This window comes from Anolis sagrei, chromosome 11 (assembly GCF_037176765.1).
Source record: "Anolis sagrei isolate rAnoSag1 chromosome 11, rAnoSag1.mat, whole genome shotgun sequence".
NCBI lineage: Eukaryota > Metazoa > Chordata > Lepidosauria > Squamata > Dactyloidae > Anolis > Anolis sagrei.
Window position 1 is genome coordinate 10581723 of NC_090031.1, and position 19588 is coordinate 10601310.

The following is a 19588-nucleotide window of genomic DNA, read 5'->3' on the forward strand; positions in this document are numbered from 1 at the left end:
TGTTTCAAACTGAATCCTATTTCCATCCTTAATTAAGATACTCACAAGTGGCAACCCGAGCACTGATGGGGATGCTCTTTTTATTCTTGAGGACAGCAAAGACCCGGATGAAATATTCCACACCGGGTTCCAGCTCTCGGATGGTGGTTGATGATCTGTTTCCAGGCACCTTGAACTGCATTTCTAAGCCACCAATGCCGGTAGGGACGTAAGTGATGAGGTATTCGGTGACAACATTTTCATTCTTCCATTCCAAGTTGACCGTCTTGTCTGTCACGTCTACAACTTTCAGATCCTTTGGAGGTGATACTAGCAAAGGGACAATTTCATCAGAAAGAAGGAAACCATGAAAATGAACAAAATCTGGCTACCAGTATTAAAAAAACTCTAAAATTACAACAGCACAACAACAGAGAAGAAACAAACAAGGACATCTAATCACCTCTCAACAAAAATTTGCTCCAGGCACTGTCAGGCCATTATATGCTAATCAAGATGGTCAGTTGAAACATTCACACCTAGCTCCAGCAGACAAGAGTCCTTTGTCCCACCCTGGTCATTCCACAGATATATAAACCCTTTTTCCTAGTTCCAACAGAACTCACTACGTCTGAGGATGCTTGCCAGAGATGCAGGCGAAACGTCAGGAGGGAATGCCTCTAGAACATGGCCATATAGCTCGAAAAAAGCTACAACAACCCACTGTTGTATTATTATTTTAATAATACTATATTATTATGATATTATTACTATTATTATATTATTACTGTGGTTTTATGTTAATCCCACAAACCAACATTGCATTTTTATTTATATAGATTATTTATATTATACTAGCTGTACCCACCATGCGTTGCTGTGGTCAATCTTCCCTCCCTCTTTCTCTCCTTTCCTTCCTTCCTTCCTTCCTTCCTTATAATTTTAAGGTAAAGAGGAAGGGCAGTAATACCTGGCTACTTCAAATGGATTATTATTATTAATTATTATTATTATTATTGTTATTATTATTACTAGCCGTCCCCTGCCACGTGTTGCTGTGGCCCAGTCTGTGTATATGTGTTTTGTGTGTGTATATATTTGTGTATATATGTGTTTTTGGATGTATATATATATATATATAGAGAGAGAGAGAGAGAGAGGTGTATATATGTGGGTGTATATATGTGTATATGTATATGTGTGTACATGTGTATATGTATATATGTGTATGTATATGTATGTGTGTGTATGTGTATATTTCTGTGTTTGTGCATATATATACATGTGTGTGTATGAATGTGTGCATGTGTATATGTATATGAGTGTATGTATATATGTATATATGGTGTATTTTTGGGGTTTTTAAGTATGTTCCGCTGGGATTTTGTATGTGTGTGTCTGTGTGTTTAGGGGTGATGGACACTCGTTGGACTATTGTGTCCAAATTTTGTGTCAAATTACCCAGTGGTTTTATGTTAATCCCACAAACCAACATTGCATTTTTATTTATATAGATTATTTATATTATACTAGCTGTACCCACCATGCGTTGCTGTGGTCAATCTTCCCTCCCTCTTTCTCTCCTTTCCTTCCTTCCTTCCTTCCTTCCTTCCTTCCTTCCTTCCTTCCTTCCTTCCTTCCTTCCTTCCCTCCCTCCCTCCTTCCCTCCTTCCCTCCTTCCCTCCTTCCCTCCTTCCCTCTTTCCTTCTCTACCTCTTTCCTTCCTTCCCCTCTTTCTTTCTTTCTTTCTTTCTTTCTTTCTTTCTTTCTTTCTTCCCTCCCTTTCTTCCTTCTCTACGTGTTCAGCAATCCTCCAGATTGATCTGTCTACCTACTATCTATCTCTATCTAATCTACATATCTTAGCTATCTGGAGGGTTGCTGGGAGCTGCAGTCCAGGAATAGTAAATAGGAAATATGCATGGATTGGGATGCTCTCAAAGAAATCCAAGGAGAAGCAAGCTTGCGGCTTGGAAGCAGTGCATTTGGAGCATCTTCCTCCCTTAAAGGGCCTGGTCTAGGGGATGCTGGGAGCTGTCGTTTTCCCACATGTGCTGTATCATCATTTAGCTTTTTTTGGGTTTTAAAGACCTTTCCGCTATTTTTTGGGGAGGGGTTTAGCCACTTCAAGTCCCTATATCAGGAGAAAGGTGGACAAAAACCAACTAAACAATAATAATAATAATAATAATAATAATAATAATAATAATATTAATGGTCACTTACTGGTTTGTTAGGGGTGTAGTGTCCAAATTTTGTGTCAATTCATCCAGTAGTTTGTGAGTTATGTTAATCCCACAAAAGAACATTACATTTTTATTTATATAGATTTTTAATATTATATTATTATAATGTTATTGTTGTATATACATTGAGTCCCCCTAGGGGTGAGAAAAGCAGTATATAAATACTGTAAATAAATAAATAAATAAATAATCATAATTATTACTATATTGTATGTGTTCTGTTATCTTCTCTGAGTCCCCTCAGGGAAGTAGAACGTAATATAAATAAAGATTATTATTATTATTATTATTATTATTATTATTATTATTAATGCAACAGAAGTTGGTATCCACGAACTTACATTCATCTCTCTCTGTATGTTTTGATATATATCAGTGTTCAAAATTGCCAATCCATACCTACTTTCTAATGAAGTGATTTGACATGCGGTTTGTGTTATGTCACCAACAGAAACCTAGCCATTATTTTCTGTGAAATATGAGACTGGAACTTGAAAACTTCTGAAAGGCTATTATAAGAGGATAAGATATGTCAGACTTCAATGGAAATGATCAGGGCCTGGAAGTAACTAATCGCAGAGGAGTCATTTTTATTTGTACAGGAAAACCACATATTTTTGCATAGAAAAACCTATGTGCAAAAAGGTGTGGTCCTTGGCTATAATTATAGGCTTACAGGCAAATCTCACATCACAAGTACTCATAGTACAAGCGCCCAATACACATTGCAAGTGCCCAAGATGCATGAAAACTGTCTGCTGTTCATCAGGAGCAGCCAATATGCATAACAGAGGACCGGGCTGTGGCGCAGCTAGTTAGTAGTCAGCTGCATTAAATCCCTACTGACCGAGAGGTCATGAGTTCTAAGCCAGCCCAGGTCGGAGTAATAGTCTAGCTTGCTGTTGACCTATGCAACCTGAAAGACAGTTGCATCTGTCAAGTAGGAAATTTAGATACCACTTTATGCGGGGAGGCTAATTTAACTAATTTACAATGCCATAAAACCTTCCAGCAGCATGCAGAAGAATGAGGAAGTACTCCATCAAAGGACCCGGTGTCACAAATGGACAGTGAAGCGGCAGCTCCCCCGGTGGCCAAAATCGAGCATTCCTCATGAAGCCAGAAACTGGAATGTTAAAATGCCTCTCTGTCCGTCTATATATGTTGTATGTCTAATGGCATTGAATGTTTGCCATGTATATGTGCATTGTAATCCGCCCTGAGTCCCCTGCATGGTGAAAAGGGCGGAATATAAATAGCTTAAATAAATAAATACATAAACATTAGACATGGGCAGTGGGTTGGTCTCTCTACATCATCTTTTAAAACCCTCCAGCTTAGATACATCCTACCTCTGTTCACACCCAGTGTTTACTTTAAAAAAATAATTTATTACATTTGGCCTGGCCATAAGGTTTTTAAATTCTCTGTGTTATTGTTTATATGTAAGTTATATTAATTGTACTGTTTTATTTGCTTGCTACTGATGTGTTGTTGGGCTTGGCCTCATGTAAGCCGCCCCGAGTCCCCTTGGGGAGATGGTGGCGGGGTATAAATAAATAAATAAATAAATAAATAAATATTACTATTATTATTGGCAATCCATGGTTCTAAATGGATCTAAAGTACTTACAAAACTAAATGGCGTTGATGCTTTGCTTCTACAGTGTTGCTATAGTGGTGAAAATTTCAGAACTCTAACAAAACTTTCAAAATTTCATTATAAGTGGCAATTCCTAATTGGTTTTGTCATAAAAACCACTAATAACAAAATAATAATGAAATTTTGGAAGTTTTGTTAGAGTTCTGAAATGTAGAGTTCTGGTGGTGAAAATTTCAGAACTTCCAAAAGTTCATTATTATTTTGTTATTGGTGATTTTTATGACAAAACCAATTAGGAACTGCTATTTATAATGAAATTTTGAAAGTTTTGTTAGAGTTCTGAAATTTTCACCACCAGAACTCTAAATTTCAGAACTCTAACAAAACTTCCAAAATTTCATTATTATTTTGTTATTGGTGATTTTTATGACAAAACCGATTAGGAACTGCCATTTATAATGAAATTTTGAAAGTTTTGTTAGAGTTCTGAAATTTTCACCACCAGAACTTTAGCAACACTGTAGCAGGAAAGCACCAGAGTTCTCTAGTTTTGTAAGTACTTTAGAACCATTTAGAACCCTGGATTGCCAATAATAATAATAATAATAATAATAATAATAATAATAATAATAACTTTATTTACATCCCACCACCATTTTTGTGGCATCGTTAGTTACGGAATTATAGAGTTATGAGATGTTGACCATGATGTAGAATTTCATCCATTCTTTAGGCCCTTCATGAACATTATCAACAACAACAATAGGATTTTGAGCAAAACTTACCATCTGAACAGTCGTCCCCGACATAGCCTTCATCGCAGAAGCAATGTCCGTTGATGCAGCGACCCAGATCATTGCAGTTGTTGGGGCAAGACTGTTCACTGCAGTCAATCCCTTGGTATCCTTCATCACATATGCACACACCGTTGACACATAGACCACGGTTGCTGCAGTCTCTGGGACACTGTCGTTGGCTACAGTCCACTCCGATGAAACCTTCATTGCACACACACAGCCCATTCACACAACGTCCTCGGTTGCTGCAGTTGTTGACACAAGCCAGCTCTCCGCAGTCGACACCTACAAACCCTTGGTTGCAGACGCATGTGCCATTGATGCACAAGCCACGCCGGTTGCAGTCATTGGGACAGGTCCGTTCTGCACAGTCTTCGCCTGTGTAACCTTCATCACAAACACACTGGCCGTTAATACACAGGCCGTGGCCATTGCAGTCATTGGGACACCTCAGTTCACCGCAATCGATGCCCATGAAGGCCTCATCACACACACATTTGCCATCTACACAGCGTCCCCGATTGTGGCAGTCATTGGGACACCGCCACTGCCCACAGTCCTCTCCCACAAATCCCTCGTTGCACACACACTGCCCATTGATGCATCTCCCTCGGTTGTGGCAGTCGTTGGGGCATTTCAGTTCACCGCAGTCGTCCCCCATGAAGCCTTCGTTGCATTCACACTGCCCATTGATACACCGGCCTCGATGGTTGCAATCGTTCCAGCATCTCAGCTCGCTGCAATCCTCCCCCATGAACCTTTCATCACATATGCATTGGCCGTTGACACAACGCCCCTGGTTGTTGCAGTCCTTGGGACACCTCACCTCACTACAGTCAGAGCCCAAGAACCCTTCACTGCAGACGCACTGCCCGTTAATACAACGGCCACGCTTGTTACAATCCTTCGGACACCTCCGGTCGCTACAGTAATCTCCGGTGAAGCCTTCATAACAGACGCACACCCCGTTGTCACAGCGCCCATTGCCATTGCAGTTGTTGGGGCAGGCAATGTCCCCACAGTCTTCTCCAGTGAACCCCATTTCGCAAAAGCAGGTCCCATTGATGCAACGCCCGCGGTCGTAACAGTCGTTGGGGCAGATGAGTTCGCTGCAGTCGTCACCAGTATAGCCTTCATCGCACACGCATTCCTCTTCCACACAGCGTCCCCGATTGTTGCAATTGTTCAGGCATAGGGGTTGACTGCAGTCTGCCCCACTGAAGCCTTCATCGCAGATGCACTGTCCATTCACACACTTCCCGTGCTCGCTGCAGGGCACCAGGCAGATCTCCATACTACAGTCCTCACCGGCATAGCTGTCGAAGCAAATGCACCGCCCATCAACACATTTCCCTTGATCGTTGCAATCCCCTGGACATGTCCTCTGCCCACAGTCATCTCCAGTGTAGCCTTCATCACAAACACACTTGCCGTTGACACACAGCCCCCTGCCATTGCAATTCAAGGGGCATTCTGGTTCAGAGCAGTTGGGTCCTTTCCAGCCAGGTTCACAGATGCAGCCACAGATGTCATTGCTGTAGTTTCCTCGTCCACTGCAGTAGGGTTTGGCATCAAGGAGACCTATAAGAAAAAAGAAAGAAAACATGCTAGTCACAATGTGTGCTGTCGCACCCTGTGCATAAGACTGTAGACAGGACATAAATTCTGTGTGCCCAACGGGACGCCAGGGCTGCCTCAGATTTAAGGCCCTTGGATTTCCTTAAAACAGAGTCTTTAGATTGCTTAAAGGTTCAACAAAGTTCTTTATTGATGAAAACAAACAGGTACTTTAAGGCTTTCTTAACAGTCTATTGGCTCTTTCAATCTTGTCCACAGGGAACAGGCACTATCTTCATAACTGTAACTAATGGGGAAATTCTTAACTTCTAATCTGGGCAGTCTGTCTTTGCCTCTGTTGGCGTGGAGCCCCTGCACCCGGTACCAACTGCTTCTGGCTTCCGCGAGTGACCCTTACCAAGCAGAGCTTTGTAGACTTCCAGGGGAAAAAGAATTCAGGTTTCCGTGATGGCTGACTGGAGTCCTTCAGCAAAGGAGCTGTAGGGCTGTATAACCCTGGCCAAGCTGTGGGCTGTATATCTCTCCAGCCAAGCCGTAGAAGACGAAGCTTTCTACAGGAGCTCTTGTTATTATGTCCTGCATGAAAAGCTTCTCTGTGTGGACTGATCCCAAAAGGCTCCTATTCCCTCCAAAAACCCAAAAGGGGGGCGGGACCAGAGAACCTAACTATAATTGACAGTTGGCTTAGAATCATAGAATCAAAGAGTTGGAAGAGACCTCATGGGCCATCCAGTCCAACCCCCTGCCAAGAAGCAGGAACATTGCATTCAAATCACCCCTGACAAATGGCCATCCAGCCTCTGTTTAAAAGCTTCCAAAGAAGGAGCCTCCACCACTACGATTGCAGCCAAAAGAAGCCACCTATCTACAGAGTCCCTGAAACTTAGGACTACAACAAACATGCAATGCAAAGCAAACAAAATTGGAGCTCCTGGTACAGTTGTACCTGCACACAATGGGTGGGAGTGACTAGAGCAGTGGTTCTCAACCTTCCTAATGCCGTGACCCCTTAATACAGTGCTTCATGTTGTGGTGACCCCCAACCATAACATTATTTCCGTTGCTATTTCATAACTGGAATGTTACTACTGTTATGAATCATGATGTAAATATCTGATATGCAGGATGTACTTTCATTCACTGGATGAAATTTGGCACAAATACCCGATATGCCTGAATTTGAATACTGGTGGGGTTGGGCGGGATTAATTTTGTCATTTGGGAGTTGCAGTTGCAGGGATGTATAGTTCATCTACAATCAAAGAGCATTCTTAACTCCACCAATAATGGGATTGAACCAAACTTGGCACACAGAACTCTCACAGCCAACAGAAAATACTGGAAGGGTTTGGTGGGCATTGACCTTGAGTTTTGGAGTTATAGTTCACCTACATCTAGAGGACTGTGGACGTCAACAGTGATAGCTCTGGACCAAACCTGGCACAAATACTCAATATGCCCAAATGTAAACACTGGAGGAATTTAGGGAAAATAGACCTTGATGTTTGGGAGTTGTAGCTGCTGGGATTTATAGTTCACCTACAATCAAATAGCATTCTGAACCCCACCAGTGATAGAATTGGACCAAACATCCCACACAGAACCATGAGCAGCAGAAAATACTGTGCTTTCTAATGGTCTTTGGTGACCCCTCTGGCAACCCCTCGCGACCTCCCCAGGGGTCCCGACCCCCAGGTTGAGAAACACTGGACTAGAACACCATTCGAAAATACATCACACAGTCCTAGATGCTTGGGAAGTGTTTGACTTGTGATTTTGTGATACGAAATCCAGCATATAGATCTCGTTTGCTGTGACATATTGTGCTTTTGTGTCAATAATAATAATAATACATTTGATCTTATGTTTTTTTGGTTTGAGATGGTGTTGATTGGTTCATTTATTACAAATATGTCTCAGCCATCCATCCATCTAAAAGCCTTCAAACTAGGCCTGCCTCATTTACTGTCATCGGCTGGCTTCATGCCTTGGGACAGTCCGCATCCTTCTCCTGCTCCCTGTTATACTGCTGAGGCAGAACAAAATACCAATTGGGTTATTTTCGTGAGAAAGTCCTAGCGGGATTTAATATTGACCCCCCCCTCCAAACGTTTAATGTTTCATGCATTTTGTGCTCTGAGTGTTTTGGTAGGCTCTCTGACAAATACCTTTAAAAGTGGAGGTATATATTATTAACAAGAATTGATACATAAAATACATACATTAGGTATACATTATCTGTCATTTGGCATTCTCTAACCATCTTCCTCCCCTCTTGCTCATTCCCTTCCTCCTTCCCTTTCTTTCCCTTCCCTTCCTTTCCCTTCCCTTCTTCCCTTCTTCCTTTCTTTCCTTCCTTCCTTCCCTTCTTTCCTCCCTCCCTCCCTCCCTTCCTTCTTTCCTTCTCTTCCCTTCTTTCCTCCCTCCCTCCCTTCTTTCCTTCTCTTCTCTTCCCTTCTTTCCTCTCTCCCTTCCCACTTCCTTCCCTCCCTCCCTTCTTTCCTTCTCTTCCCTTCCTTTCTTTCCTCTACCCCTTCCCACTTCCTTCCCTCCCTTCCTTCCTTCCTTCCTTTCCTTCTTTCCTCCCTCTCTTCCTTCTTTCCTCCTTCCCTTCCCTTCTTTCATCCCTCCCTTCCTCCCTCTCTTCCTTCTTTCCTCCTTCCCTTCCCTTCTTTCATCTCTCCTTCCCTCTCTTCCTTCTTTCCTTCTCTTCTCTTCTTTCATCCCTCCCCCTTCCTTCCTTCCTTCTCTTCTCTTCCTTTCCTCCCTTCCTCCTTCCTTCCTCTTCTACCTTCCCTTTCCTTCCCTTCTTTCATCCCTCCCTTCCTCCCTCTCTTCTTTCTTTCCTTCTTTCCTTCTCTTCTCTTCTCTTCTCTTCTCTTCTCTTCTCTTCTCTTCTCTTCTCTTCTCCTCCTTTCCTCCCTTTCCTCCCTCCCTCCCCTCCCTCCCTTCCTTCTTCCCTTCCCTTCTTTCCTCTCTCCTTTCTTTCTTTCTTTCCTAACTTCCTTCCTTCCTTCCTTCCTTCCTTCCTTCCATCCATCCATCTCTTCTCTTCTCTTCCTTTCCTTTCCTTTCCTCCCTCCCTCCCTCCCTTCCTCTCCTCTCTTCCCTTCCCTTCCCTTCTTTCATCCCTCTCTTCCTCCCTCCCAAGAATGGGAAGCATGTGGCCCTTCTGATGTGGTCAAACTGCATCAGTCATAACTACTGAGAACAAAAAGATTCTGCACTCCAAACACATTTCCAAATGTAAACATGCAAACCAGATCCATCATGTCTATCTCAATCCTACCTTCTGCTGTCTGGGCATTGGGACAGCACCCAACTCCACTGTTGCACTGGTCCCGCAGAGAAGACACCAGTCCCTCCAATTCTTCAAGCCGGCTTATGAGGTCCTTGATATCAGGAGCTGCCGCACAGCCACACGCTTGTCGGGGGATGTTTATCCGATGCGTGAAGACTATCTGGTTATCCTCATTCAATGTATGCTCCTGATAGTGTTTGCTTGGCTCAGTCTGAGCTTTGAGTTCTGAGTCCCCACTTGATGGATCTAAGTCCACAGCGCACAGGGAGCCCACAGGGACATTAATGTTGTAGACGTGGTTGAAGACCACCGGCTGGTTGTCCTCGGGCAATGTGGCATTGATCCCTGTTTCTCGTTTCTGTCGAATGATTCTTTTGATGAGTCCACCCCTAACATGTTGGTTGAATAAAGAGATGGCTACCAAGGCCAAAACCCAAGTTGGGAGGCCCATGTTGAGGTGCGGATCTGTCTACGATCCTCTTAGAACTTCGGCGTTGTCTTGTGTTCACAGTCCAAAAGAGTGAAGTTCTCTTGCTGTTCAGGTCTCTGTCCTCTTGATGATCCTGCAACAGTTAAAATTATATTGGGATTAGTTATTAACCTGAGCAACCAATATCATGACAGTGTGGTGACCTGCAAGAAGAGGTTGGTGAGAAGATTGGATCAACCATTAAAGTGGAATAGCGGTGCTACAATTGTGTAGTGTGGATGATCTTCCCCTTTGATGTTTAGAGAGTCATCATCAATGTCGGAGGGAGGGTTTCTAATTCACAACTAAAACTCTTCTTTTGTTTATCTGACAGGCACACACTCTCTCTCTCCTTGCACAGAGCTTTCCAAGGCATATTAAGGAGGCCCAGGGAAGGAAGTGTGATGATCTGGAGCTATCTACCCTGGGCTTCCTTTAAAAAACCCTCTTTTTAAATCTATTGCAGGACGCTTTCTGCTTTGGGTTTAATGCTTCCTTAAAGCAGTTTCTACTTTCTACTCTAGAGGAGAGGCACTGGAGACAGGCACACATTCTCTCTCTCAAAAGCATGCACACAGCTTTACAAGGCATTTTAAGGAGGGCCAGGGAAGGAAGCGCAATGACCTGAAGCTATCTACCCTGGGCTTCCTTAAAAAAAACCTCTTTTCAAGTCTATTGCAGGACGCTTTCTGCTTTGGGTTTAATGCTTCCTTAAAGCAGTTTCTACTTTCTACTCTAGAGGAGAGGCACTGCAGACAGGCACACACACTCTCTCTCCTTGCAGCATGCACACAGCTTTCCAAGGCATTTTAAGGAGGGCCAGGGAAGGAAGCCTGATGACCTGGAGCTATCTACCCTGGGGTTCCTTAAAAAAAACCTCTTTTAAAATCTATTGCAGGACACTTTCTGCTTTGAGTTTAATGCTTCCTTAAAGCAGTTTCTACTTTCTATTCTAGAGGAGAGGCACTGGAGACAGGCACACATTCTCTCTCTCCTGAAAGGCATGCACACAGCTTTCCAAGGCATTTTAAGGAGGCCCAGGGAAGGAAACACGATGACCTGGAGCTATCTACCCTGGGCTTCCTTAAAAAAACCCTCTTTTCAAGTCTATTGCAGGACGCTTTCTGCTTTAGATTTAATGCTGCCTTAAAGCACTATCTACTTTCTACTCTAGAGGAGAGGAAGCTAGGTGGTAGTAGTTTTCAGAGAAGTGGGGTTTTATTTTTGTTTGCTGGAATTATTATTATTATTATTTGAAACACAACAAGATGAGTCCACAGCAGACACTGCTGGCTGTTGTATTGGACATCGGAAACTTCCAAAGTGTCTAGGACTGTGTGATGTATCAGTGAACAATGTGTGCAAATCCCAGTAAGGTGGCCTTCTACAGCTGGCTGATGGTAATCTTGTCAGCGCCGATTGTGCTTAAGTGCAGGCCAAGGTCTTTAGGCACTGCACCCAGTGTGCCGATCACCACTGGGATTACCTTGACTGGTTTGTTCCAGAGTCTTTGCAGTTCGATGTTTAAATTTGCAGTTTGATCTTTAAATTATTATTATTATTAATCTTTTAGAAGTATTTGAAGGAGAGGAAGGGAAGGAGAAAAAAAAGTGAAAAGGGTGACTCTCCATAAGGCCCTCATATGCCCGCTCACCCCACCCACTCATCCTGCATGTCCCCAACTCTCAGTCAGTCCCACTAAATAAAAATATCCTAGAAAATAAAGGAAAATCCAATAGATTCAACTGAGATGCCAGATAGGGGAGGAAGAGCCAAGATCGGCTGCCATGTGGTCGCATTATGGACGGAAATCCGTGACAGCTGGGCATTGCTTTTTTGGGTACCTGAACAAACCAAAGAAACTGGATTGGTCAAAGGAAACGACTAAAAACCAAAGTGCTGTTCCAGCAGTCACCAGCTCATCCCGCTCCAATGCCAGAGATACAGCTTAATGGTGTAACATTAGAAAATGTTGATCATTTCAGCTACGTTGGCAGCCACCTCTCCACCAAAGTCAACATTGACACCGAAATACAACACCGCCTGAGCTCTGCGAGTGAAGCATTTTTCCGAATGCAGCACAGAGTGTTTGAGGACCAGGACATCTGTAGGGAGACCAAGGTGCTTGTTTATAAAGCTATTGTCCCTCCAACCCTGCTATACACCTGTGAAACGTGGACTGTCTACAGACATCACATGCAACTCCTGGAACAATTCCATGAGCGCTGCCTCCGGAAAATCCTGCAAACTTCTTGGGAAGACAAGCGGACAAACGTCAGCGTGCTGGAAGAAGCAAAGACCACCAGCATTGAAGCAATGGTCTTCTGCCATCAGCTCCGCTGGACCGGCCATGTTGTCCGGATGCCCGACTACCGTCTCCCAAAGCAGTTGCTCTACTCCGAACTCAAGAATGGAAAACGGAATGTTGGTGGACAGGAAAAGAGATTTAAAGATGGGCTCAAAACCAACCTTGAAAACTCTGGCATAGACACTGAGAACTAGGAAGCCCTGGCCCTTGAGTGTTCCAGCTGGAGGTCAGCTGTGACCAGCAGTGCTGCAGAATTTGAAGAGGCACAAATGGAGGGTAAAAGAGAGAAACGTGCCAAGAGGAAGGCGCATCAAGCCAACCCCGACCGGGACCATCTTCCACCGTCTTGATTTGCATCTCCTCCCGCAGTGAGGGCATTGGTTTCCAAGTGGAAGGCGGTCTCAGTCGGGGTTGGCTTGCCGCATCTTCCTCTTGGCACATTTCTCTCTTTCACCCTCCATTTGTGCCTCTTCAAATTCTGCAGCACTGCCGGTCACAGCTGACCTCCAGCTGGAGCACTCAAGGGCCAGGGCTTCCCAGTTCTCAGTGTCTATGCCAGAGTTTTTAAGGTTGGCTTTGAGCGGTCATTCCATGCCATTCTAGTCAGGGAAATTTTGAGCTCCAGAGTTCTTGAAGTCAAAATAATGGCGCTGGGCGTTTCAGTTGAGCTTGAAGATCCTGAAGCTTGGAATGCAGAAGGACCAAGGAAATGGGGAGAAGATTGAGGCAAAGAAGGTGTTGAGAAGCTCTGCCTTTCCTCCTTCAGTCCTTCCCTCTTTTCTTTTCTTTCTTTCTTTTTCTTCTCTTCCTCCTTCTTCTTTCCTAACTCTTTTTTTCTTCCTTTCTTCTCCTTACTTTTTCTTTCCCAACCCTCTATGGACTTCATATAGACTTCCTATAGGTCCACATACTGACCACTCCTGAGGCCCTTTGGTGGCTCCTTCCTCTGACTCCTGCCAATTTCTCATTGCTGACAGATTTCAAGACGCCTAAGAGTTTAGTGTGGGAACTCAGCGGAGCTGGTGAGATCAGTGCATTCATGTGCGCTCTGCCGAGATGCAAGAGAGCTCATTAGAGCAGGTTAATAGAAACCCACAGTGGCAGACAGAGTGGATTTGCAGGCGAGGGGAGAGGCACAGCTTGAAACAGCTCCTCCAACTCAAAGGAACTCCACTCGCAGTTCATGCTGCCAAGAAAAGCCCGGGCTGCGGGCCATCTTTTGGCACTTGGTGGGAGGGAGATGTCTATAATATGGTGATTATTATTATTATCCTTTTGAGAAAGAGCTGTTGAGAGAATGGCTTCTGACACAGCAGTGGGAAGAGGAGTTTTGATGTCCTGCCATTGCTCCCTCCAAACCAGAAAAGGATGCCATGCCTTCTTGAGCTCTTTTCCCTACACAATACCATCCTTTCTCCGGCCAAGAAACCCGATGATAGGGTCAAAATGACTTGAAGGAACACAGCCCTTTACAAATGCAGAGGTGCCAGGTGGTCTTACAAAAAGCTCCTGAAAGAAATCTAAATGCAAAAGAAGGAAGGCGGATAGAGAATTTGGCCATGAATCAAAAGACAAAGTCAAAAAAACCCCTTAAATAGTATGGTAGAGTCAACAGTTTGCTCCTTGCAAGGTCCTTATTCAGGCAATCTAATGCATGGGCAGTGTGACTATCTCATTGCCGGACAATCCCACTACTCTACATTTAAATGTTATTTCCTAATTGGTTCTATCATAAAAACATTGCAAAATTTTTTAAACTACAAATGTTATGATTAGCCTTTCAATTATTTTTTGGTCATGTCAGGAGAGACTTGAGAAACTTGAGAAACTGCAAATCGCTTCTGGAGTGAGAGAATTGGACGTCTGCAAAGATGTTGCCCAGAGGATGCCCGGATGTTTTTGATGTTTTTACCATCCTTGTGGGAGGCTTCTCTCATGTCCCCACATGAGGAGCTGGAGCTGATAGAGGGAGCTCATCCACACTTTCCACAGGTTCGAACCTGCGACCTGTCAGTCTTCAATCCTGCCGGCACAGGGGTTTAACCCACTGCGCCACTTTAAATCATAAGGTAAAGGTAAAGGTTTTCCCCTGATATTAAGTCCAGTTGTGTCTGACTGTGGGGGTTGGTGATCATCTTCATTTCTAAGCCAAAAAGGCAGTTTTGTCCATAGACACCTCCAAGGTCATGTGGCCGGCGTGACTGCATGGAGTGCCATTACCTTCACACCTATGTGAATGTATCTCTCCTTTTGAACCATCTAGGAACTTGATCATCTGGGGAGGCCCTGCTTTTGATCCTGACGTCCTCGCAAGCATGTCTGGTGGGGATGAGAACAGGGCCTTCTCAGTGGTGGCCCCTCGGCTGTTGAACTAGGGATATTAGATTGGCCCCCTCCCTCCTGAACTTCAGAAAAAGAGTAAAAACTTGGCTTTTTGCACAAGCATTTGGAAATGCAGCGGAATAGGTAAATATGAAATAGGAAGAATGAACATGGAATGGCTAGACGATGCTGCTGGATAATGATTCTAATGGTTTATATATGGTTTTAAAAAATAATATTGGTTTGAATGTTTTTAACTGTATTATCCCGAAGGCAGGAGAAGAGCAGGCTGAGCCCAGGGAGGCGGTGGGTGAAGCGGCCCCAAAGCCGCTTCGCCCGCCGCCTCCCCCTCTTCTCCTGCCTTCAGGATGAGGTGAAGCCTCATCCCGGAGGCAGGAGAAGAGCAGGCTGGGCTCACGGAGGCGGTGGGCAAAGCAGTCCCGAAGCCGCTTCGCCCACTGCCTCTCACCCTTCTCCACATCCCGCAGGCCGGATAAATGCCCTCGGAGGGCCAGGTCCGGCCCGTGGGCCGTAGTTTGAGGACCCTTGCCCAAAAAGTTAATCAATTCATCAATGTCAACAGTTAATCATTTGTCACAGTTCTCATTAGCAACTTTTAATTACGGTCCATGAATGTAGTTGTTTTCCAGGCCTCATTCCTTAGTATGATATCTTCAGCCCAATTAGGCCCCATTCACACACCTTTCATACAATTCAGTTCAAACCACACTAAAACAGTGGATGTGGCTCTTAATGAGACATGCCGCATTATCACGGGGTGTCTGCGCCCTACACCACTGGAGAAATTACACCGCTTAGCCGGTATCGCACCCCCTGACATCCGCCGGGAAGTTGCAGCCAATAGTGAAAGAACCAAGGCAGAGACACTTCCAGCTCATCCCCTGTTTGGGTATCAGCCAGCACATCAATGACTTAAATCTAGAAATAGTTTTCTAAGATCTACAGAGACACTCGCTGGAACACCTCAGCAAGCCAGAGTCCAAACGTGGCAGGCTCAAACACAGAACCTCAACCAATGGCTGATACCAAATGAGAGACTCCCCCCTGGGCACACAGAGGACTGGGCGACTTGGAAGGCACTGAACAGACTGTACTCTGGCACCACAAGATGTAGAGCCAACCTTCAGAAATGGGGTCACAAAGCGGAATCCACGACATGCGAGTGGGGAGAGGAGCAAACCACAGACCACCTGCTGCAATGCAACCTGAGACCTGCCACATGCACAATGGAGGACCTTCTTGCGGCAACACCAGAAGCACTCCAAGTGGCCAGATACTGGTCAAAGGACATTTAATCAACCACCAAACTCACACATTTTGTATTTTCTCTGTTTGTTTGCTTTGTTCTGTTAGAAATGTAATATAATTGACTGGCTGCCCTGACACGAGAAATAAATAAATAAAGTTATAGTGTGATCAAAGAAAAGTACAGTGAGCATCAAAAAGCCTATGGGTTTCTTGGCCCTATAGAAGGGTTTGAGGTGGCAGGGTGAGCCGCCTTTGGCTCGTACCCTTTGCCAAGGTTGTTTGAGGATGAATGGAAATGAATCCCATTGTTTACACGAAGTAATGATGGGCAGGTCTGGATAAAGTTTCGAATGACGCTCACAGCACGAGAGCCTCACAAAGGGGAAAGATGACCCTGCCTTTAAATAAATAAATAAGGAGCTCGCTTTGAAGTGGCAACAATATATGAAGCCCTAGTTCTGTCGCCACATTGAGGACGAGGCAAACAAAGCCAACCTGCTGTAATTTGTTTGTGTTCCCAACCCCTCATCAGTCAAACAATGAAGGCAAGTTCTGAACCAGAATCATTGGAGATGCTGAACTGGGGTTTCTCCTGTTTCAGCTCCCTAGGAATTAAGCTACAGGAACTTGAAACATTTAGGTAGCAGTATATATCAAGTTCCAAACCATCCTGGAATGATGCCGTGTCTGGTGCTAAAATGGCAAATGCACTTCCTTCTAGCAATAGGCGGAAAAAGACATAGCAGATGCAAAACTAGTGATGCTATTGGTGAATCCAATACTTGGAAACCATTTATGAAAATGGGAGGAAGCCTCTAATCTATAAGGTAAAGGTTTCCCCTTGACATTAAGTCCTGTCGTGTCCGACTCTGGGGGTTGGTGCTCATCTCCATTTCCAAGCTGAAGAGTCGGCGTTGTCCATAGACACCTCAAAGGACATATGGCCAGCATGACTGCATGGAGTGCTGTTACCTTCCCACCTGTCTGAACGTATCTCTTCTTATGAACCATCTAGGAACTTAAGATCGTCTGCTCTTTATCCTGCTTTCCTCGCAAGCATGTCTGGTGGGGACGAGAGACAGGGCCTTCTTAGTGGTGGCCCCTTGGCTGTTGATATTAGATTGGCTCCCTCCCTCCTGATCTACTCACATTTGCATGTTTTCAAATTACTAGGTTGGCAGACGCTGGGGCTAACAGCGGGAGCTCACTCTGCTCCCTGGATTTGAACTGCCAACTTTTTGGTCAGCAAGTTCAGCAGCTCAGAAGTTTAACTGGCTTCGTCACTGGGGGCTCTATATCTATACACATAATAAAAGTGAAAATATGTATGTGTATGTGTAGCTAGGATGCCCACTTACTCCTGCCTCTACAAACATAGCCCTCCCACCAATGACATTGCAGGTTATAGTGAGCACCATGAAGATGTCCAAGAGCCCTACCAATGTCCAGCACAAACACAATATTACCCACCATGTTAATGAAGGCTTTCATATGGGGACAATTTCATCCTAGGTTATCTGTTTTTCCTCCACCACAGACATCCCAGTGTTTCTGACTCTCTCAATTGGTGTGGAATTTACATGACCCCACCCACTGCCTCTCCCTGAACTCTTTTCTATTCTTTTCTATGCCACACAGCAAACAAAGGATTTCATCAGCACCTGAACATACTAGAGAGGTTTGGGGAGAATTCACCATGATTTATAGAAGTTGTAGACAGTGGGATGTATAGTTTATTTATTCACAGTATTTATATCCCACCCTTCTCACCCCACAGGGGACTCAGGGCGGATTACAATGTACACATACATGGCAAACATTCAGTGCCATAGACACACAACATATATAGACAGACACAGAGGCAATTTAACATTCCAGCTTTTCTTGAGGGTATTTTAGCCACCAGGGGAGCTGTCCCTTCACCGACAATTTGTGACATTGATGAAGCACTTCCTCATTCTTTGCATGCTTGCTGGAGATTTTTATGGCCTTATAAATTAGTTAAATTTGCCTCCCCGCATAAGTGGTACCTAAATTTCCTACTTGACAGATGCAACTGTCTTTCGGGCTGTAAAGGTCAACAGCAAGATACACAAATTGGTCGGATGCTTACTCTGACCTGGGCTGTATAGTTCACCTGCAATCTAAGAGCACCCTGAACTCCATTAATGATGGACCTGGAACTAACTTGGCACCGCCATGAACAAAAAAAAAACAACATACTGGAGATCTTTGGAGGGATTTAGAGGAGTTGTAGTTCACCTACATCAGTAGTTCTCAACCTGGGGATCGGGACCCCTGAAGGGGTCACAAGGGAGTGTCTGAGGGGTTGCCAAAGACCATCACAGACAGTATTTTCTGTTGGTCATGGGAGTTCTGTGTGGGAAGTTTGGCCTAATTCTATCGTTAGTGGGCTTCAGAATGCTCTTTGGTAATAGGTGAACTATAAATCCCAGCAACTACAACTCCCCAATATCAAGTTCTATTTTCCCCGAACTTCACCAGTGTTCACATTTGGGCATATTGAATATTCATGCCAAGTTTGATCCAGATCCATCATTGTTTGAGTCCACAGTGCTCTCTGGATGTAGGCGAACTACAACTCTAAAACCCAGTATTTTCTGTTGGTCATGGGAGTTCTGTGTGCCAAGTTTGGTTCACGTTCATTGTTGGTGTAGTTCAGAATGCTCTTTGAATGTAGGTGAACTATAAATCCCAGCAACTAAAACTTCCAAATGTCAAGGTCTATTTCCCCCAAACTTCACCAGTGTACATATTTGGGCATATTGAGTATTTGTGCCAAGTTTGGTACAGAACCATCATTGTTTGAGCCCACAGTGTAGCTGAACTACAACTCCCAAACTCAAGGTCAATGCCCACCAAACCCCATCCTCCAACCAATCCTCCCATCCCAACCCCACCAGTATTCAAATTTGGGCATATTGGGTATTTGTGCCAAATTTGGTCCAGTGAATGAGAATACATCCTGCATATCAGATATTTACATAACGATTCAGAAGAGTAGCAAAATTACAATTATGAAGTAGCAAAGAAAATAACTTAATGGCTGGGGGTCACCACAACAGGAGGAACTGTATTAAGGGGTCGCAGCATTAGGAACGTTGAGAACCACTGACCTACATCCAGAGCAAACTATGAACACAAAGAATGATGGATCTGGACCAAACTTGCCATGCATACCCGAAATGCCCAAATTGGAATACTGGTGGGATTTGAGGGGAATTGGCTTGGACATTTTTCCTTCCTAGTAGTAGAGTATTTTTTAGCTCAGACACCTCATGGAGTTGGTGCTAATTACTCTCGGTTAACAGAAATTACATGAGATTAAACCTTGAGATGTGAACGCAAAGTGACTAATTCTGAATTACGTCTTCCAGTTGCTTATTCAAACAGATGGAAATTTATTGTCTCATTTCCAGTAATGAATTGTTGGGAACCTATAGATCCTTGTATTTAGAGAGGCATAAGTTTTCCAAAATCTGGCCTGCTAAATATAACTATTACATAAGAAACTCCTTAGTGCTACTTAGTCAAAGCCTCTGTGTTTATAAAGCATTCAACATTTATCTTGACATATGCCAGAGAAGTCAAAGAGCCTTGTGGTTACAGTGGATGGATTTCAGCTGTAAAGAAACCAACCAACTACTTCTTGGGGATGTAGCCAATGTATGAGCCAGCTCGAGTGTTAAGATGTA

The 19588-nt window shown here is 44.1% G+C and overlaps 1 protein-coding gene across 5 annotated transcripts in view; it reads right to left on the bottom strand.

The window, feature by feature from the left end:
• The window catches only part of TNC (tenascin C), a 114262-nt gene that overhangs the window by 71538 nt on the left and 23136 nt on the right, over window positions 1-19588 (bottom strand). For all 5 annotated transcript variants that reach the window (XM_067471881.1, XM_067471882.1, XM_067471883.1 and 2 more), the window contains exons 2-4: window positions 9493-10067; window positions 4614-6206; window positions 46-309 (exon numbers count right to left, since the gene is read on the bottom strand). In XM_067471881.1, the coding sequence (XP_067327982.1) occupies window positions 46-309; window positions 4614-6206; window positions 9493-9955 (2320 nt within the window). In that variant the 5' untranslated portion in view covers window positions 9956-10067. The remainder of the gene's footprint in view (window positions 1-45; window positions 310-4613; window positions 6207-9492; window positions 10068-19588) is intronic.